The 16,005-nt window shown below is 32.6% G+C and overlaps 2 protein-coding genes across 5 annotated transcripts; both read right to left on the bottom strand.

Annotated features, from left to right (window-relative positions):
* Nucleotides 1-2,906: 2,906 nt before the first annotated feature.
* On the bottom strand, nucleotides 2,907-5,781 carry LOC111287661 (amino acid transporter AVT1H-like). The gene is made up of 3 exons (XM_022878334.2): nucleotides 5,364-5,781; nucleotides 4,394-5,001; nucleotides 2,907-3,709 (listed from the first exon to the last, which is right to left on the bottom strand). The coding sequence occupies exons 1-3, from the start codon at nucleotides 5,617-5,619 to the stop codon at nucleotides 3,170-3,172; spliced, it is 1,404 nt and encodes a 467-aa protein (XP_022734069.2). The 5' UTR covers nucleotides 5,620-5,781; the 3' UTR covers nucleotides 2,907-3,169.
* A 2,240-nt stretch (nucleotides 5,782-8,021) lies between these two features.
* LOC111288709 (uncharacterized) lies at nucleotides 8,022-9,424 on the bottom strand. 4 transcript variants are annotated; one of them, XM_089760355.1, is made up of 5 exons: nucleotides 9,135-9,424; nucleotides 8,944-9,035; nucleotides 8,701-8,863; nucleotides 8,458-8,610; nucleotides 8,022-8,246 (listed from the first exon to the last, which is right to left on the bottom strand). In XM_089760355.1, exons 3-4 carry the CDS (start codon nucleotides 8,839-8,841, stop codon nucleotides 8,458-8,460), a joined length of 294 nt encoding a protein of 97 aa, XP_089616481.1. In that variant the 5' UTR covers nucleotides 8,842-8,863; nucleotides 8,944-9,035; nucleotides 9,135-9,424; the 3' UTR covers nucleotides 8,022-8,246. The 4 variants fall into 4 exon arrangements, with proteins under 4 accessions (XP_089616481.1, XP_022735447.1, XP_089616482.1 ...); XM_022879712.2 differs by having other exon boundaries at nucleotides 8,462-8,610; XM_089760356.1 differs by having other exon boundaries at nucleotides 8,462-8,615; nucleotides 9,135-9,409.
* Between the last annotated feature and the right edge of the window lie 6,581 nt (nucleotides 9,425-16,005).

Raw genomic sequence — 16,005 nt, 5'->3', positions numbered from 1 at the left:
TAAGTATGATTAGCTTGAGAAAAGCTAGAAGAATCGAGCATTGGAGAACTACTTAGAAATATAGGATTTTATGAAGTATTGTTTATTTTAGTTGTAATACTCTACTTTGAACCTTTGGAGACTTGTTATCTAGCTATGTTACTTAATGAGAATATTTTATATTTGACAGTTGTTCAATGGTTATGGATTAGGCTTCTTATTGCTTTGGGGTTTTACTTCAAAGTAATATGACCGTGTTATGTCTCGATTCGGGGCGTGACATGATCAGTAAAGCTTATGACCGGGTGGAATGGGACTATCTGGAAAGGGTGATGGGAAAGATTGGTTTCTTGGCAAAATGGTCTCAAGAATCATGACGTGTGTACATAGTGTCTTATATTCCGTGATTGTGAATGGTAACAAATGTGAATGGATTCATCCGAGCAGGGGCTCAGGCAGGGAGATCTGTTATCACCTTATCTTTTCCTTTCCTGCATAGAAGGGTTGTCATATCTACTGAATCGGGCTGAACTAAGAGGTGAAATTCATGGGGTCGCAGTGACAATAATGGCGCCGAGGGTATCACTTCTGTTATTTGCAGATGATTGTCTGCTTTTCCTAGGAGCCAGTATTGCAGAATGTCAAGCAGTGCTAAATCTTCTGAAGATTTACGAGAATGCTTCAGGGCAAATGGTCAATATTACAAAATCTATTGTTCTTTTTAGCTCAAATACAAATGCTACATTAAGGGAAGAAATCATAGCAAGGCTGGCGGTCACAAATGATTTTATCCAGGATTGCTATCTTGGGCTGCCAGTTATAATAGGGAGATCGAAAAGAATGACATTCCAAAGGTTGAACGAAAAAGTGTGGAAGAAAATACAAGGTTGGAAAGGGAGACTCCTTTCTCATGCAAGAAAAGCAATTTTAATTAAACAGTGGCTCAGGCGGTACCCACGTACTGCATGAGCTGTTTCTTACTTAACAAAAATTTTCTACATGATATTAATATGATGATGACCCGGTTTTGGTGGAATAATGGAGATGAGAGGAAAAGAGTACATTGGAAAGACTGGGACTCTCTATGCCTAGCAAAACTGGATGGTAATCTTGGGTTCGGAGATCTTAAAGCGTTTAATTTGGCTCTGTTGACTAGACAAGAATGGCGTTTTCTGCAAAATGAATCCCTATTATGCTACAGGATCTTAAGAGCCAGGTACTTTCATAACACTTCCTTCTCACACGTGGAAGCGGCCACAACCCTTCCTATGCATGGGTGGCTTGTTAGCTTGAAGGCAAGTCCTAATGCAGGGATTAATGTGGTGGGTGGGAGATGGAATGAGTATAGATGCATGGGAGGACAAATGGATCAACAAACCGCCTCTATTCAAACATGTAGGTTTCCCTAATCAAGATGGCCAAAACCTTAAAGTAGCTTCGTTGATGGAGGTCAACAAGAGACGGTGGGATGAGGACTTGCTTCAATAGCTGTTTTCAGAAGAGGATGTAAACTTGATACTCCAAATTCTCTTAAGTCGTTGTACCATTCCAGACAAGTTAATATGGACTGGTGCAAATAGTGGAGACTTTTGAGTGAGATCTGCCTACCATTTGGCTAGATCACTGCTGGGGAAACAAGTGGGGGATAGAAGTAACCGATCCCAGATATGGGAGATGGTGTGGAAAGCAAAAGTCTTGCCTAAGGTCAAATTCTTTATGTGGAGATTGATTTTGGACATAGTTCCAGTGAAAATGGTTCTTGAGAAATCCAGTGGATGAAGCATGTTGTGGTTGTGGAGAATCTGGAGAAACAATCCAACATCTGTGCTTCGAGTGAGAGTTTAACCGTAAGCTATGGGAAGGTTTATGTAGTTGGTTCTCTGATTGGGTGGAATCGGGAGTAATGTCATCAGACTTTTGGTTAAGTTTCGTAACCAAGACTAAACATGAGGGGGCCTTTGAACTGTGTTTGTATATCTTATAGCTGCTGTGGTTAAATAGGAATCGTTGTTTGTATGAGGTTAGTTGTGGGTCAACCAAAGAACTAAGGTACAGGGCAGAACGCATGGATCGGGAGGGGAGACTGGCACCAGGACCGGGAAGCAACAGGGGCAGCGGTAGCTCAGTAGTGAATTGGGTACTACCAAAGGATAAGGCTGTAAAAATTAATGTGGATGCTTTTAAAACCCAAACTGGAATTGCAAGGCTGGGTATGGTGACCCGGGATAGCAGAGGTGTTGTGAAGCTGGGTGCAGCAACATGCACTTCAAACAACCAAAGTCTGATCCACATTGAGATGCATGCAGTCCTGTTCGGGGTTGGTATAGTTAGGGAGAGAGGGTTTGAAGTAGATGTAGAAACAGATGCGGCACAGGTGATCCAAGAGATTCTTAAGGGAAAAGAGTCAAATTAAGATGGCTTATGCATAACTTTAGAGTTCTTGAGAATAGCTGCACAATTTAGACTTCGTTCTTTTACTCATACCAAAAGAGCTACTAACAATTTAGCTTACAATATTGCTAGACTTGGTTGTTCAAAGGGTCAGGTTTTGGTGTGGCAACACCTACCAGACTCCATACTCAATGTTGATGCTATTTTTAAGTAATGAAGATTAACTACGATAAAATAAAATTATATCAAAAGTTATAAAATTTTACTTATATTATATCAAAATCAAAATTAAATTATTATTATTTATCTTTATTATATATTATATAACATAAAAAAATTATTTATTAAAATAAATTTTTAGAGAAAAATTATACAGTACATCACACAGTACCAAAAACTAATATATATATATATATATATATATATATATATATATTGTTTCGTTTTGTTTTAAAAACTCAATTCAACCATAACCACAAAGATTTGCATGAACTAGAATTTCTTGAAGCTAAAAACAAAACTACCCTTTTGAAGAATATACGAAAGAGGCGGTGTATTATGAATTTCAATATAGAAGAAGAGTTTAACAACTCATCTCTTCAACTGCCAGATGTTAACACTATCATGTTTGATAAATAGTAGTAAAAGATAAGAAATTCATGGTGCAAAATGAAACCGCAGTCTTCTTCAGAGTCCAATTTACTTTCCGGTATTTAACTAATCTGTCACAAGGACTCAATTATTTTCCATACTAAGCAGACAAGAGGAAATGGCATTCCGACCAGAATGACTTGCCCTGTCAAGTTGAGTGATCTCTCACGAGGCTTTTTATTAGTAACTTTGCTGATGAAATGGTTCCAAGTACCCCAAGAAGTGAACCAAAAGCAATGAGGGAAAGGTTAAGAATGAGGAGGCTTTTTGATATCTGAGGCCAAGAAAGCCTGATGTAGAAGGCACAGGGTAAAATCAAGGAAATGCAGACGCTTACGAGGGAGCCAGTGATGCTAACCACGTGCTCGAAATATGGAACAGAAAGAGCAAGAACTAGTATCACTAGAAGAAGAATGGAGCCTACACAGCCTCTTATGATCAACTTCATCCGTGAACTCAGAGAATCTGGTAAGTTACGCTCTAGCTGAAAAGCAATAGGTGCAAACCCAAGCGCATATTTAGTGATGGGAGTTAATACAGTTGCCCATAATGCAATTTTTGTGACAAAATAGTGTTGGGGCAAGCTGAGGGTGATCTGAGGGTTGACTTGTGGACCAAACAACTTGGCACCCAGGAATGCTAGAGCAGTGTAAAGTGAAGTGACTGATGCAAAGCTGACAATAGATGCCTGGAAGCAAGTGCAGAAAAAGTTGGTCAGTTACAATATTCATTCTAGCTGCAGATACGCAATTGCTTCGAATACAAAAAAAAATTTAATTCTTAGGTTCTACTTCAAGTTTAAGTTTGGAATCAAGGAATACCGAAACGTAGGCAGATTCTATGCTAATGAAACAAACTGATAAAATGGAAAACGACACGGAGCAGATACCATTTGATGAAGTACAAGTGCTACAACAGCATCAATGAAAAAAAAACAGAAGGAGAAAACACAGGAGATTAAGATGGAAAAGGAAACAGATGAGTGTTAATTAGGAAGAATAGAATTTTTTTTTTTTTTTTAAACAAAGGAAGTCACTGTCAAGGGATAGGAAAAATGATTGCAGACGTTAGGATTTAAAATCCAGTAAATGCCATCTCTTAAGGGTGATTACATTAATCAATTAGGATAAGTCTCGAGTTAGAGAATAGATATTTTAATATTAAATATCATAGAAACTTTTCTTAGAAGTGTAAAAATGTATAGGATATGATATATGATTCTCCCAAAAGAAAAGTTAATTTTTAAATAGAACAGGCAAAATTTTGCTTAAAAAAGCACCTGACATTTTTGACTTGGGTGATGAAAAAATAGGCAATAAGAGTTCATGTGTTAAAAAATAACAGAAGAAAAATAATCTTAATAGCTATCTACCTTAGTGAACTTGGATGGATCTTTCATGGCTTTGTACAAGTTGGGGAAAACAACATGGCCAGAATAAATGAAGATATAAAGTCCAGATATGGCAGGAAAATTTTTCACATGTAGCACCGGTATACTGTGGTTAGCTTTAACACCTCCAAAAATAGCAGTGCACACCACTGATGTGAAGATAATAAGTGACATGAGGACACCACCCCATGAAAGGAAAGATATGGAAGAAAGATCTCTCAACCATAGACTTGGAAGCGCTATCAAAACAGCAATCACAGTTATCAGCTGAGATGTAGACAGCTTAGCCCCTGGCAACTTAAGTCGGTTCCCGGGGAAAACTGTGATCAGATTGTCATGGAGTGAAATGGTGTAAGACACAAGGGCCATGAAAATTTCCAGGTAGATGAAGGTTGCTGCTAAAACTCTTCCTTTTCTTCCTAATGCATTCTCTCCAATATCAACATAGCTTTGGGAACTTGGATTCTTCTTAAGACATTCTCCAAGCAGATGAGAGCAATAAGCGCATATAACCCCAATTCCTACAAGCAGGAAAACAGAAGCCCATCCTCCATTTTCTAGAGCATATGGAGTTGATAACTGGCCAAGACCTGTTTTACATGTGAACTAAAAAATGTTATTGGGTGCTGTAATCTAAGGCATATATAATTTAAAAAAAAAAAAAAAAAACCTTCAAAGTATGTTTATAATATGGTTTAGACATTTGTAACTAAAAAAGTTGATTTTGTGGAGTTACAGATTTTTTGTTAAACGAATAGATGGCAAAAAATAAATCCTCTACTTATGGCTTTTTTCACTTACCATATTTAAGGATATACTTTCTCTATATAAATATCTTCATCAGGAAAGCAAGTTGTGTAAATGAATGCAAAGATCCTTTGGAGGCATCATTTCCTACATCTTTCTGCGTTGGATTGAAGAAGCAAACATGCAGGGAAATAGAAAAACTTACCTATGAGCATTGCACTCATATTTACGACCGCATGAAGAAAAGAATGATCGGCCCCATCGTTTCCATTTACCTGCATTCTCTGGACATGACCACAATTACACACTTGATTATTTTCCTGCATACAAACATCACACTTCACCTGTCTCAAAGCCAAATTTGCACCATGGACTGTCTCAATTGTTACTTGGTGATGAGACAGACAATTTGATTCAGGGCATGGCAATTTTGCCATTGATTTCTGCAGCTTTCCCATCATATTTGGCTCCTACTTCCACATAGCCTAGTGCAACAAAATCAAAACAGAACCACCAGTCCTCGTGGAGATACTTGATTAAGCTTTACCAAAGAAGCCAAAGAGTGGCTCTATTTATAGCTAAAGGGAATTTGACATACATTGCACTCACAACAATTTGAGTCAGAATCTGACTGTAAGAAAAATGAGTGTATATATGTATATGACAGAAGGAATCACACGTAATACTATAACTATCATGTGCATGAGATCAAGTGGACGAATCCACAAGCAGATACTATTTGCCGTAGCAATGAAGCTGGGCATGCGAATTGAAAGTCGCTTTCATTCATATATATACCAATGGCATGGAAAGTTACTGAAACTTATTCATTAAAGATGGCTTTTTATTTAAAAAATACATCTCTCTAACTAGGACTAGAAACAGTATGGTATAAGTTCCATAGAATTAATCGATTTTCCAAGTGTAGCCGAAAATAGAAGCAGAAAGAACAAGTTCTTTTAACTGGTTGCTTCTGTTTTTCGTATTTTGATGTATGGGGGGTCTTTGAGTTGGTAATTTGGTTTCAGACTCCCAAATTTATCTATAAGTTTATAGTTCAAGTAATTGGTTTGTGCTCACATAAGAAAAATTGTTTCGTATAAAAACAGAATATTAGATCAAATACTTGTGTCGAAGCTGAAAACTTCAATTAATTTATTGCAAATAGCCATGCAATGTAGTGTGGTTTGATAGTAGAGTGTTGAATTCTTAATTTTAGTAATCAAGTTCAATTCTTGGTAACTTTAATTATTGAAAAACTTAATTTGTTAAGGTTCCAACCTTACTTACAGTAATTTTACTTAATACTATTTTTACACTTAATAATTCATATATTTATATTTGTTTATTTTGTGTATAACACATATAAAATATGAAAATTATCTTGTCGACGAGTTAAAAACAAAACATATTTTTTGACTTTTTTTCAAATTGATTATTTTTATTAAAATTTTAAATCGAATTACTTTTATAATTTTTTGTATTGTATCATTATATCCTATTTAAAATTGTCAAACATGAGTTTTACCTTGGGCGTTGGTTGCTATCACGTTAGAAAATAAGGAGACGAGTTAGGTTAGCCACAAAGAAGGTGATGCGTACTGAAATTAGACTGCATTTGAGATGCATGGCTGCAACAAAGAGCTTTACCGACAATGAATTTTTTTTTCCTTTAACATTATTCTAATGATATTTAAAATGTACTTTTTGGGTATCTTTGGATAAGAATTTTAGAAGTAGTGTCTTAGGCGGCAAATGATTATGCCAAATGAACCACATGAGTGCAAGATTAATCACTCGTGCTAAATGGCTTAAACTTAAAGCCAAATTTTGGTTCCAGTCGAAAAATGGTGCTACAAATAAAAGTAGACTAGGAATATTGGTTGGGGGAATTGATGCCAAACGCATCTATTAATAAACTTTGATGTAGACTTCGTTCCCATTACTGGTAAAGCTATATTTGATTCTTCCTGCCTTCACATCAGCGTGGAATATATGCAGAGATCCTGCTTAGGTATATTTCCCTGCATTAGATTTTAGATTTATTTGTAAAGTTTTAGATTTTTTTTTATAAAGAGACCTTGCTTTAAAAGAGATTGTAAATTTATTAACATGAATCAAATAAATTAAATTTTAGGTTTAATTTTTTAAATTTTACCATCAAATATAATAATAATCAATTAGCTTTGGAAAATTTACCAGCTAAACTAATTAGTACTATATGAAAAATATTGTGGTAATTTATAAAACAAAAAATCTTCATTTATTATTATTATTATTATTATTACTGATGATGATGTCCCGGCCTCGCCTGGTATGTTATAAAAATTTATAGTATTTTATTGAATTGATATTTATTTGAGTTAAAAGTTAGAGTGATATTTCATTGAATTGATATATGAGTTAAAAATTAACCGAATCAAATGGAATACTCAAATTCTAAAATAAAAAACATAGAAAACAACTCAACATGAGTTCTAAAATGTGAGCTATGAACCACAGCTCATGCAGCATGATCACAATTGACCCATGCATGATCAAAAGAAAATGATATATCATGCAATCATAAGCCTCATTCTTTTGCTATAACTGATGAAACCATTTCAATCAAAGCACAAATATGATGTAAGCCATTTTCCACCATGAAACAAACAACAAAGACTCGATCAAAATACCGTTTTCATCACACACCACATGAAAGAAACATACTATGGGGAGCAAAAATGATAGATATTCTCAATCAAAGATACATGAAAGAAGTAAAGAACTGAGTTTCATAAACTCAAATTAGTATCAAAACAACCAAAATCATGGTAACGGATATATTATGATGATGATTGTTGAGCTAAGGTAAACTCATAAATTGAACAAAACAACACATTTCATCTTTTATGAACTTGAATTGATATCCAAACAACAAACACAAAACAGAGTTGAGAGTTTTATAAATCATTTACATTTTTGTCTCCGCAGCTTATTCAAGGCCTTCTTCTAATCTTTCCTAATCTTCCTTCAAAGGTAACCCCATCAACATTTTTTTTTTTTTAAACTCTTCTTCCACCAAAATCACTATATCAAAACTTTGTTCCTGAAATGCCAACGCCAAACAAAAATATTAGTTTGTCAAACAAATAAAATGTTCTTCAATCCAAACAAAGTAAACATTTTGTATTAATTCAGTTAATTCAAAAAATAAATAATAAGTTTCCCTCTAATATGGCAATATGCAATTGAAATTCAGGGGAAAAGAGCAATTCTTTTTGAAGGAATGGACATAGAGCATTTAAGTAAAGACACACCTACTTTTGTTTGGAGTAAGAGGAAGCGGAAGGGATGCGTTTGTTACGGAATATCATGTATCCGACGGGTAATACCATTCCGATCATCATGATTGCCACTTTGATGATATATTTTAACAGGCTTGGTTGTTCAACCTCTATCATTGTTTTGAACTGCACTGAACACAATCATAACCCAACATCAACCATCAATTTGATAATTATAATTTTGAGCCTTGGGTCAAAACATAGAAGAAGGCTTACAGGCATTTTTTCGGTGGTGCTTTTCTTTAAGCATAACTGTGGTTCCAGAAGTAGGGGATTTGAATCCCTAAACGAAGAAATGAATTTAGACAACAAAATTTTGGGTTTAGTCTGGAAATTTTGGATCCTTCTTGGGTTCATGATTGGTCCGATCCTAATTTCCCTAAAATTAATTCAACAACATCAAACAAAATAAGAAAATTTCCCAAATTTCTCAATCTACAAAATAACAGATACCCTCACCTTCCAAGCTCCTCCGACGGATCATGCGGTATTGCGAAACCACCAAAGAAGGCTCCACCATCTCTCGGGTCTGACTTAAGCACCTAACCTTCCTGTGACCCGAACAAAAAAAAAATTCCAACGAATAACAAAAGAAATCAATTTTTATTTTAGAAAATTAAACGGTGGAGTTAGAGTTTAGAGAGACTAACTGTAGTATCTAACATCATTGGCAATGGTCAACAGGACAATCAGTCATAAGGACAACAGTAAGAAGGGTGTGATGAACCGGTTGTAGAGGATCACCTCCATCCGATTTCAATTTCACAGGTATATGAGAAAGCAAGTTAGGTAAAATGAGAGAAATAGAGGTGGGTGAGCGTGGGAGTGGGAATGGGAATGGGAGCAAGTAGTTGGGTAAGGGAGCAAGTAGGTCTTTTGAAGGTGAATAAGAAAAAAATTTCAGAATTTCTTGTGGACAAATGTTCATTAGGTGGTACATATGGCTTTCACGCGTAAACAATTTGTGTAAAATTCATGCAAAAATAGTCTAATATAGAACTACTACAAAGCTAAAAAAAAAAAAAAAAAAAGTTAGTAGAAAGCTAGTTGTCATTACCAAGATCCTTTTATATAGGATAGTATTGATTATTATTATTTAGGAGAAAATTTTTTTATAAAATTTCTACTTTGAAGGTTGAAGGATAAATATTTTTTAAAAAATGTCTTAACCATCCACATTAATGATAGGATGAAATAACCTTAAACAATATTCAAACCAAATATGTCAAATAGTAGAAAACAAATTATCTCTCTTTTGTGTGCATCTAGTAGAAATCATCCAAATAGAGCTAACAAATAAATCACCAACCCACAAACACAAGTACATAAATAATTTTCGTGAAAAATCTCCCCAAAACGAGAAGTAAAACCATTAACAGCAACAAATAATCTCCATTATAAAAATAATGGGCATACAAAGTTTTCTTTAGTTAGAACTAGAGGTATATAATTATAATATTTCAAGATTAAACAATCGAGATAAAAAAATAATATTGCCAGAGAAAATTGAAGAAGTCTTACCAAATTTAAAAATTAACACACACTCATGAAATCAGTAGGTAGAAAACTCAAAACTTGATCTTCACCATTCAAACTAAACAATAATGAGTCATGAATACATTGATAAATTTTCAACTTAATCGGACCATAAATTAACTTCAATCAACCTACTTGATTGGAATTGCACAAAATCACTTTTTTTCTCTATTTTGCCTCCATACCTCTTTTGCTTCTTTTCCAGCAATATAAAGTTATTATATAAGGATTTAAAACCCTATAATCAAGCATAAAAGGACTAAAAAGTTTTTGGTAAATGGACTTTAATTTTAGGCCACTTTCACATGAAGGAAACCAAGACCAACAAATCAACCATTTTCTGACTATGTGGGGGAAATCGTCATTTCAACGATCGAATGGCAAATTTCAAAATTCTCCTTTGTAGCTTTACCAACTTAAAAGTATTATTCTCATGCAAAGACTTTTTTTTTATCTTGCATGGCATCAACCCACTCTTTCTTGTATCATCTTCCATGGCTTTTGCATAACATATGGGTTTTTTCCCATCAATTAGTAACATATACTCATTAACAAAATAGTGTGTGAAAGGCTGTCAATCTCTAGTAGACCTCTTGAAAGGAACTTTTGCGTACTGAAATTAGACTTCATTTGAGATACATGGCTGCACTATATGGAGCAAACAAAGAGCTTTATCAACAGGGATTTATTTTTCCTTAGCATTATTCTCATGATATTTAAAATGTATTCTTTTTATTATCTTTGGATAAGAATTTTATAAGTAGTCTCTTAGGCGGAAAGTGATTGTGCTAAATAAACCACATGAGAGCAAGATTAATCACTGGTGCTAAATGGTTTAAAAATTAAAGCCAAATTTTGGTTCCAGTTGAAAAATGGTGCTACAAATAAAAGTAGACTTGGAATTTTGATAGGGGAAATTGATGCCAAATGCATCTTTTAATAAACTTTGATGTAGACTACATTCCCATTATTGGTATAGATCTTGTTTAAGTTTATTTCCCCATATTAGATTTTAGATTTATTTGTAAAGTTCAATTTTTTTTTTTAAAAAAAAGAGATTGTAATTTGAAAAAGATTATAAATTTATTAGTATGTATCAATTGAGTTAAATTTTGAATTTAATATTTTTAGATTTAATCATCATATATAAAATGATAATCAATTGACTTTAGAAAATTTACCAGCTAATCTAACAAGTACAATTTGAAAAATATTGTAGTAATTTATAAAATAAAGAATTTTTATTTTATTATTATTATTTTTGTAGGTGAAAGAATTATAAAGATTCTACTTTGAACTTTGAAGGCTAAAGTATAAATATGGTTGAAAAAATGACTCATCTGTCCACATTAATTTCTTTTTAAAAATGATCCAAATAACTAAGACATTATTTTGCCTTGATGGTTCACACGATGGAGAACATCTCCTGAACATAATCTGTGATGTCAAACATTTGATTGGCATTTCCCTTTTCATACATTCCTCATGATAATTTAGTGAATGGCTAATTATCACGAGGAATGTATAAGAACAAATAAAGAAAAAATAAAGAATCAGTATGGACATTGAAATACTAATAAGATATTTGAGCATCATTTTAACCAATTTCACTGCAAAAAGATGAGGGTGCAAGTTTTCTTCGAATCAAATAAAATTATCAAGATTATATAATAACAAATAAAGAATCAGTATAGACATTAAAATACTAAAACAATTACATAACCACACACCAAAAGAGAAGAAAAAGAAGAAAAAAAAAGAAGAATAATAAGAACCAAGGTAAAGAAAACAAGTGCACTTGCAACTATATGAGAGAAAAGTATTAGCATGTATTAGAAGTCATTTTGTCCCATTGTTACCAAGAAAATTTAAGAATTTCCTTTAAAGTTGTAACAGATCAAAAGTAATGCAATGATGAAAATAGAATAGACTGCGAAAGCAAAGTATGATGGCCATTAAAATCATTGTACTTGACAAATAACCAACTACACATGAAAGAAAGCAAAAAAATTTGAAAACTATGAAACTGAAACTTAATTCAGTTAATTCATGTAGTAACCTTTAAAAAGTGATATTCAGCAAATCTAAAGTTCAAATCTTAGCACTTACAACCCATCTTTTATCCTTAGACTAAAACCTCATGTGTACCAAAAAAAAAACTTTGGAAATAATAATCTTTTTTTAATAGGACAAGTTATTCTACTCCAAGATGATATTTCTTAAGATCTTTAAAATGCGTATTTTTTCATATCTTTGAAGAACAATAAATCATGGAGACCTAAGACTTTGCAAACAAGTAGAATTTATTTTGAAATGAGTTGCATGATCTAGGATGTAATTAGATCTATCTAGGAAAAGGATTAAGTCGTAAATAGAAGGCATGGTTGACATTGTGCATAGATGATTAGTGGTAAAACAAACTTTTTTGAAACTAGAACAAATGATACTTATGAAGCAATTTCAATGGCATGAAAATGTCTATTCAATTTAGTTACTGTGGACACCTAATTTTATTTGACATAATTTCACACCACCAATCAAGGCTCGTTTTTGCACATGATCCGAAGCTTTTATTTTTTAGGCCTATTACACAATTCATTTTATGTAGCCCAAAATTGGTAATTTAAAATGACCAATTTTTTGGCTCGATTGAAAGCCCAAACTAATTATCAAGTTTGGCTCAAAAAAAGTGGGCCCAAAACCAAATAATGAGACTAAAAACTAATAAAATGAAAAGTCTCAAGTAAAGGCCCATTTGCAACCCAAAAGAATGCCTAATTACAAATTTAATTCATAGCCCAATTATGGCTCATTTAAAGCCTAATGGGCATCCCATATTGCAATCATTTTTAAAAGTCTTTTACGTAGCCCCAAATGGAGCCCAAGTCAAGCTCATTTCAGGCCCAAAAGGTGACTCTATTAAAAACCCACTTACAAGCTTAATTCATGGCTCATTTAAGGGCCCGATATATAGATCAAAGCATGGTCCAAAGTATAAAAAGCCTATAAACAAAAGTCCAAATGAGACGTTAAACATGACCTAAAAAATTAGGCCCAAATGAAAAAAAAAAGCCTAAAAAGGAAAAAAGAAAGAATGATGGACAAATAAGCCCATTCGGGTAGGGGTAATTTGTTTTGCATGGGACCATGAAAAGGGCATGTGAACTACAAAAGAAAAAGGAAAAAAAGGATGAATAAAGAGAGCCAAAAAGGGAAGGTTGAAGTAATAAAGAGGAAATCCATTTTTATTCACGTGAAACTTATATGTAATGAGAGATAATCAGCTACAAACTAGTTTGTTTGTCATGAAGAAGATAAGAAAAACTTACAATAGAACAAATAAAAATCAATACTTTACAAAGCTTGGGGAGAAAAGAAGATGAGGGACATTCGCGTTTTACAAAAAGCTTTTTAAAAGAGAAAAATGAGGATTTTTAGGAGGCCATAAAAAAGAGAAAAAAATAAAAATGAGAGAAAACTTAAAGTAAAAAAAAATGAAAGAGGAGCATTCGATTTTGAAAGAATAGCCATAAACAAAAAAGGGAGGTTATTAAAAAGAAAAAAAAAAGAGTTTGCTCAAAAGAAAAAAGGAGGAAAAACTAAAGGGAAAACAAAAAAAAGTAGCAGAGGGCAAAAAAGCTAAAGGCCAAGAGACAAATAAGGTTTAAGGTCTTGAACCAAAAAACCAAAAAAGAGGGGAATTTATATACACTCCATCAAAGTGTTGAATAAAAAATATTTTCTATACATTTCGTCAAAGTGTTGGAGAATTTATATAATGTAAAAATAATAATAATTTCTCAAAATAAAAAATATTTTGCGTAAAGAAATTTTTAAATGGAGTTAATTTCAAATATTTAAAAAGATCATATTATCAAAATTAAAGGAAAACACATGTTAACTAGTACCGTTCTTTAAATGGGTGAAATGAAAGTGTTAATTCTTTCTCCACTCATAACCATACTAACAGATCCGATCTTGATTTCACAGACTAAAAAGTCTTTTAGTAAATTTCAATTAATTTTGAGATCTTTTTATTAAAAGATGATCTTTTGAGTGGCTAATTACATCAAAAAAAATATTTGTGACAACTCTTAAATTTTCATCAAATCTAATGATTGAGTCTCTTCGAACGAAAAATTGTTATGATAGGTTGGATGGGTTCCAAATTAACCATTTTAGTAATAAAATAAAGTTTAACGAAATCTTTAACTATTTCTGTATAACCCCTATGAATAAAATAGAGTAATTGCTTCAATCATTCCATACTTTTGATCATTAGTAACTTTAATTTTTCTTCTTCTTCTTAAACCTACTTACTATCCAAAATCGTAACACAACTCTAAAATCCCTATAAAGTCCATACCTTTCCATAAGCAAGAAAAATGGATAGGTACAAAAAAGTAAAAAGGCCAAAGCTTGAAGAAACCATCAATGAGAATGAAGTTAGAATCACTGCTCAAGGTACTATTAAAGATTACATTACTTTTGCCATTTCTCTTATTCAACTATTACCTAAAAAAAGTCATTTTCTTCTTCTTCTTTACTACTTTTCCCTGACATTTTATTTGGGCTTTTCATTATATAGGGTTCGTTTATTGCATAAAAACTAATTTTTACATTTCAAGTCAATCTCTTTTAATTTTAAGCCCTTTTTAATGGCAAAAAAGATTAAAAAATCTTGTTTAATGCAAGGAAGTGGAAGATCTAATCATGAATCAACTTCAATAGAGCAAGTTTACCAAATCTTCTGTTAAGGAAATCAATGCATTGTTGCATTAGCATGAAAAGGCAATGAATTAACCCCTACATATAAGGACTTTTGTAATATCTCTAGTAGACCTGATCCTTATTTTGCTATGCATTGTAATTAAGTTATCAGCATTTTATTAGTTTGATCATTTGAAAATGAATAGTTCAATCTTTTATTTTTTTCAAAAGTTTTTCCCATTATGACTAGTACTTCGTTACCTTCAGTTTTATGGGGTGTGCTTCTTTTATATTAGCTTGTGGTTTTTTTTTATCTGTATGGGAATTTAGATTGCTGGTAGAGTTTTTATTATAAAATTTGTTATGGGGGGTGCTATTGCTCCATGGTTCATAGTTAGTAAAATAAGTTTATTTAATCTCATAGATTCATGCAATCACTTTTAAAATGTAGCATCTAAAGGTTTAAAGAATTCAAATATCAACATTTACAATCTTTTTCTCCACTTAAGTTATGGCCTTTTTATAAAAAAAAATTTTTTTATTCGATTTGTTTAAGAGTTGCAAACCAGAATTCTATTACAAGTGTGACTATTTATGGTTAATTTAGATTGTAACACACATTTAGTGGAGTTGCAATCACTTTATAAGTTTGTGTCAAATGGCATTGTCGTTGCATGTCTAGTTGGCATTTTTTTCCTTTCTTAAAGTGCATTTTATAATTCTTGTTTAAAATGATTTGTGCATGACTCACCAAGTGTCCTTGTTTCAATTTCTCTGGCAAGCAAAAGAGCTAAACAAAAACTCTCTTGGTTAATATGATTTTCTACTTCTTTTTCTTTTTGGCCATATTAACATTGTGTTAGGCAAAAAGTCTCAAATGTAATTAAGTTAACGGAAACAAAATCAAATAATTAATTAATTACATAAAAAATAATAATTTAACATCATTCAACCTAATCGACCTACATTCATAGATGAAAAAAAAATCTACGAGTTATAAAGAATTACAAACAAATATCAAACTAACCACTTACAATCAATATCTATAGACATTTTCAATTTACGTTAGTCCTATAGAATATTGTCATTCTAAACAAATATATACCCATATATACTCATGCACCCATACCTATGCGGACTATCTCAGTCTCATTTAATCCATTAAAATATATACACTCATAAGGATATTAATCTTCTGTAGTCCTATAGGGTGTCTATCTTATAAAATCTTAAAATTTTTTTACATATTTTTCTCATACTTATATCTATAAAGAC

The sequence above is a fragment of the Durio zibethinus genome, chromosome 4 (genome assembly GCF_047325235.1).
Source record: "Durio zibethinus cultivar Kanyao isolate XHJ-2024 chromosome 4, ASM4732523v1, whole genome shotgun sequence".
NCBI lineage: Eukaryota > Viridiplantae > Streptophyta > Magnoliopsida > Malvales > Malvaceae > Durio > Durio zibethinus.
This window is presented reverse-complemented; position numbering and strand designations above follow the sequence as displayed.

Coding starts and splice junctions, on each gene's coding strand:
- LOC111287661 (XM_022878334.2), bottom strand. CDS start 5,619: ATGATGGGAAAGCTGCAGAAATCAATGGCAAAATTGCCATGCCCTGAA. Junction 5,002..5,363: donor TATGAGTGCAATGCTCATAG/GTAAGTTTTTCT, acceptor CATGTAAAACAG/GTCTTGGCCAGTTATCAACT. Junction 3,710..4,393: donor ATCCATCCAAGTTCACTAAG/GTAGATAGCTAT, acceptor ACTTGCTTCCAG/GCATCTATTGTCAGCTTTGC.
- LOC111288709 (XM_089760354.1), bottom strand. CDS start 8,841: ATGAACCCAAGAAGGATCCAAAATTTCCAGACTAAACCCAAAATTTTG. Junction 8,611..8,700: donor GCACCACCGAAAAAATGCCT/GTAAGCCTTCTT, acceptor TGTTCAGTGCAG/TTCAAAACAATGATAGAGGT.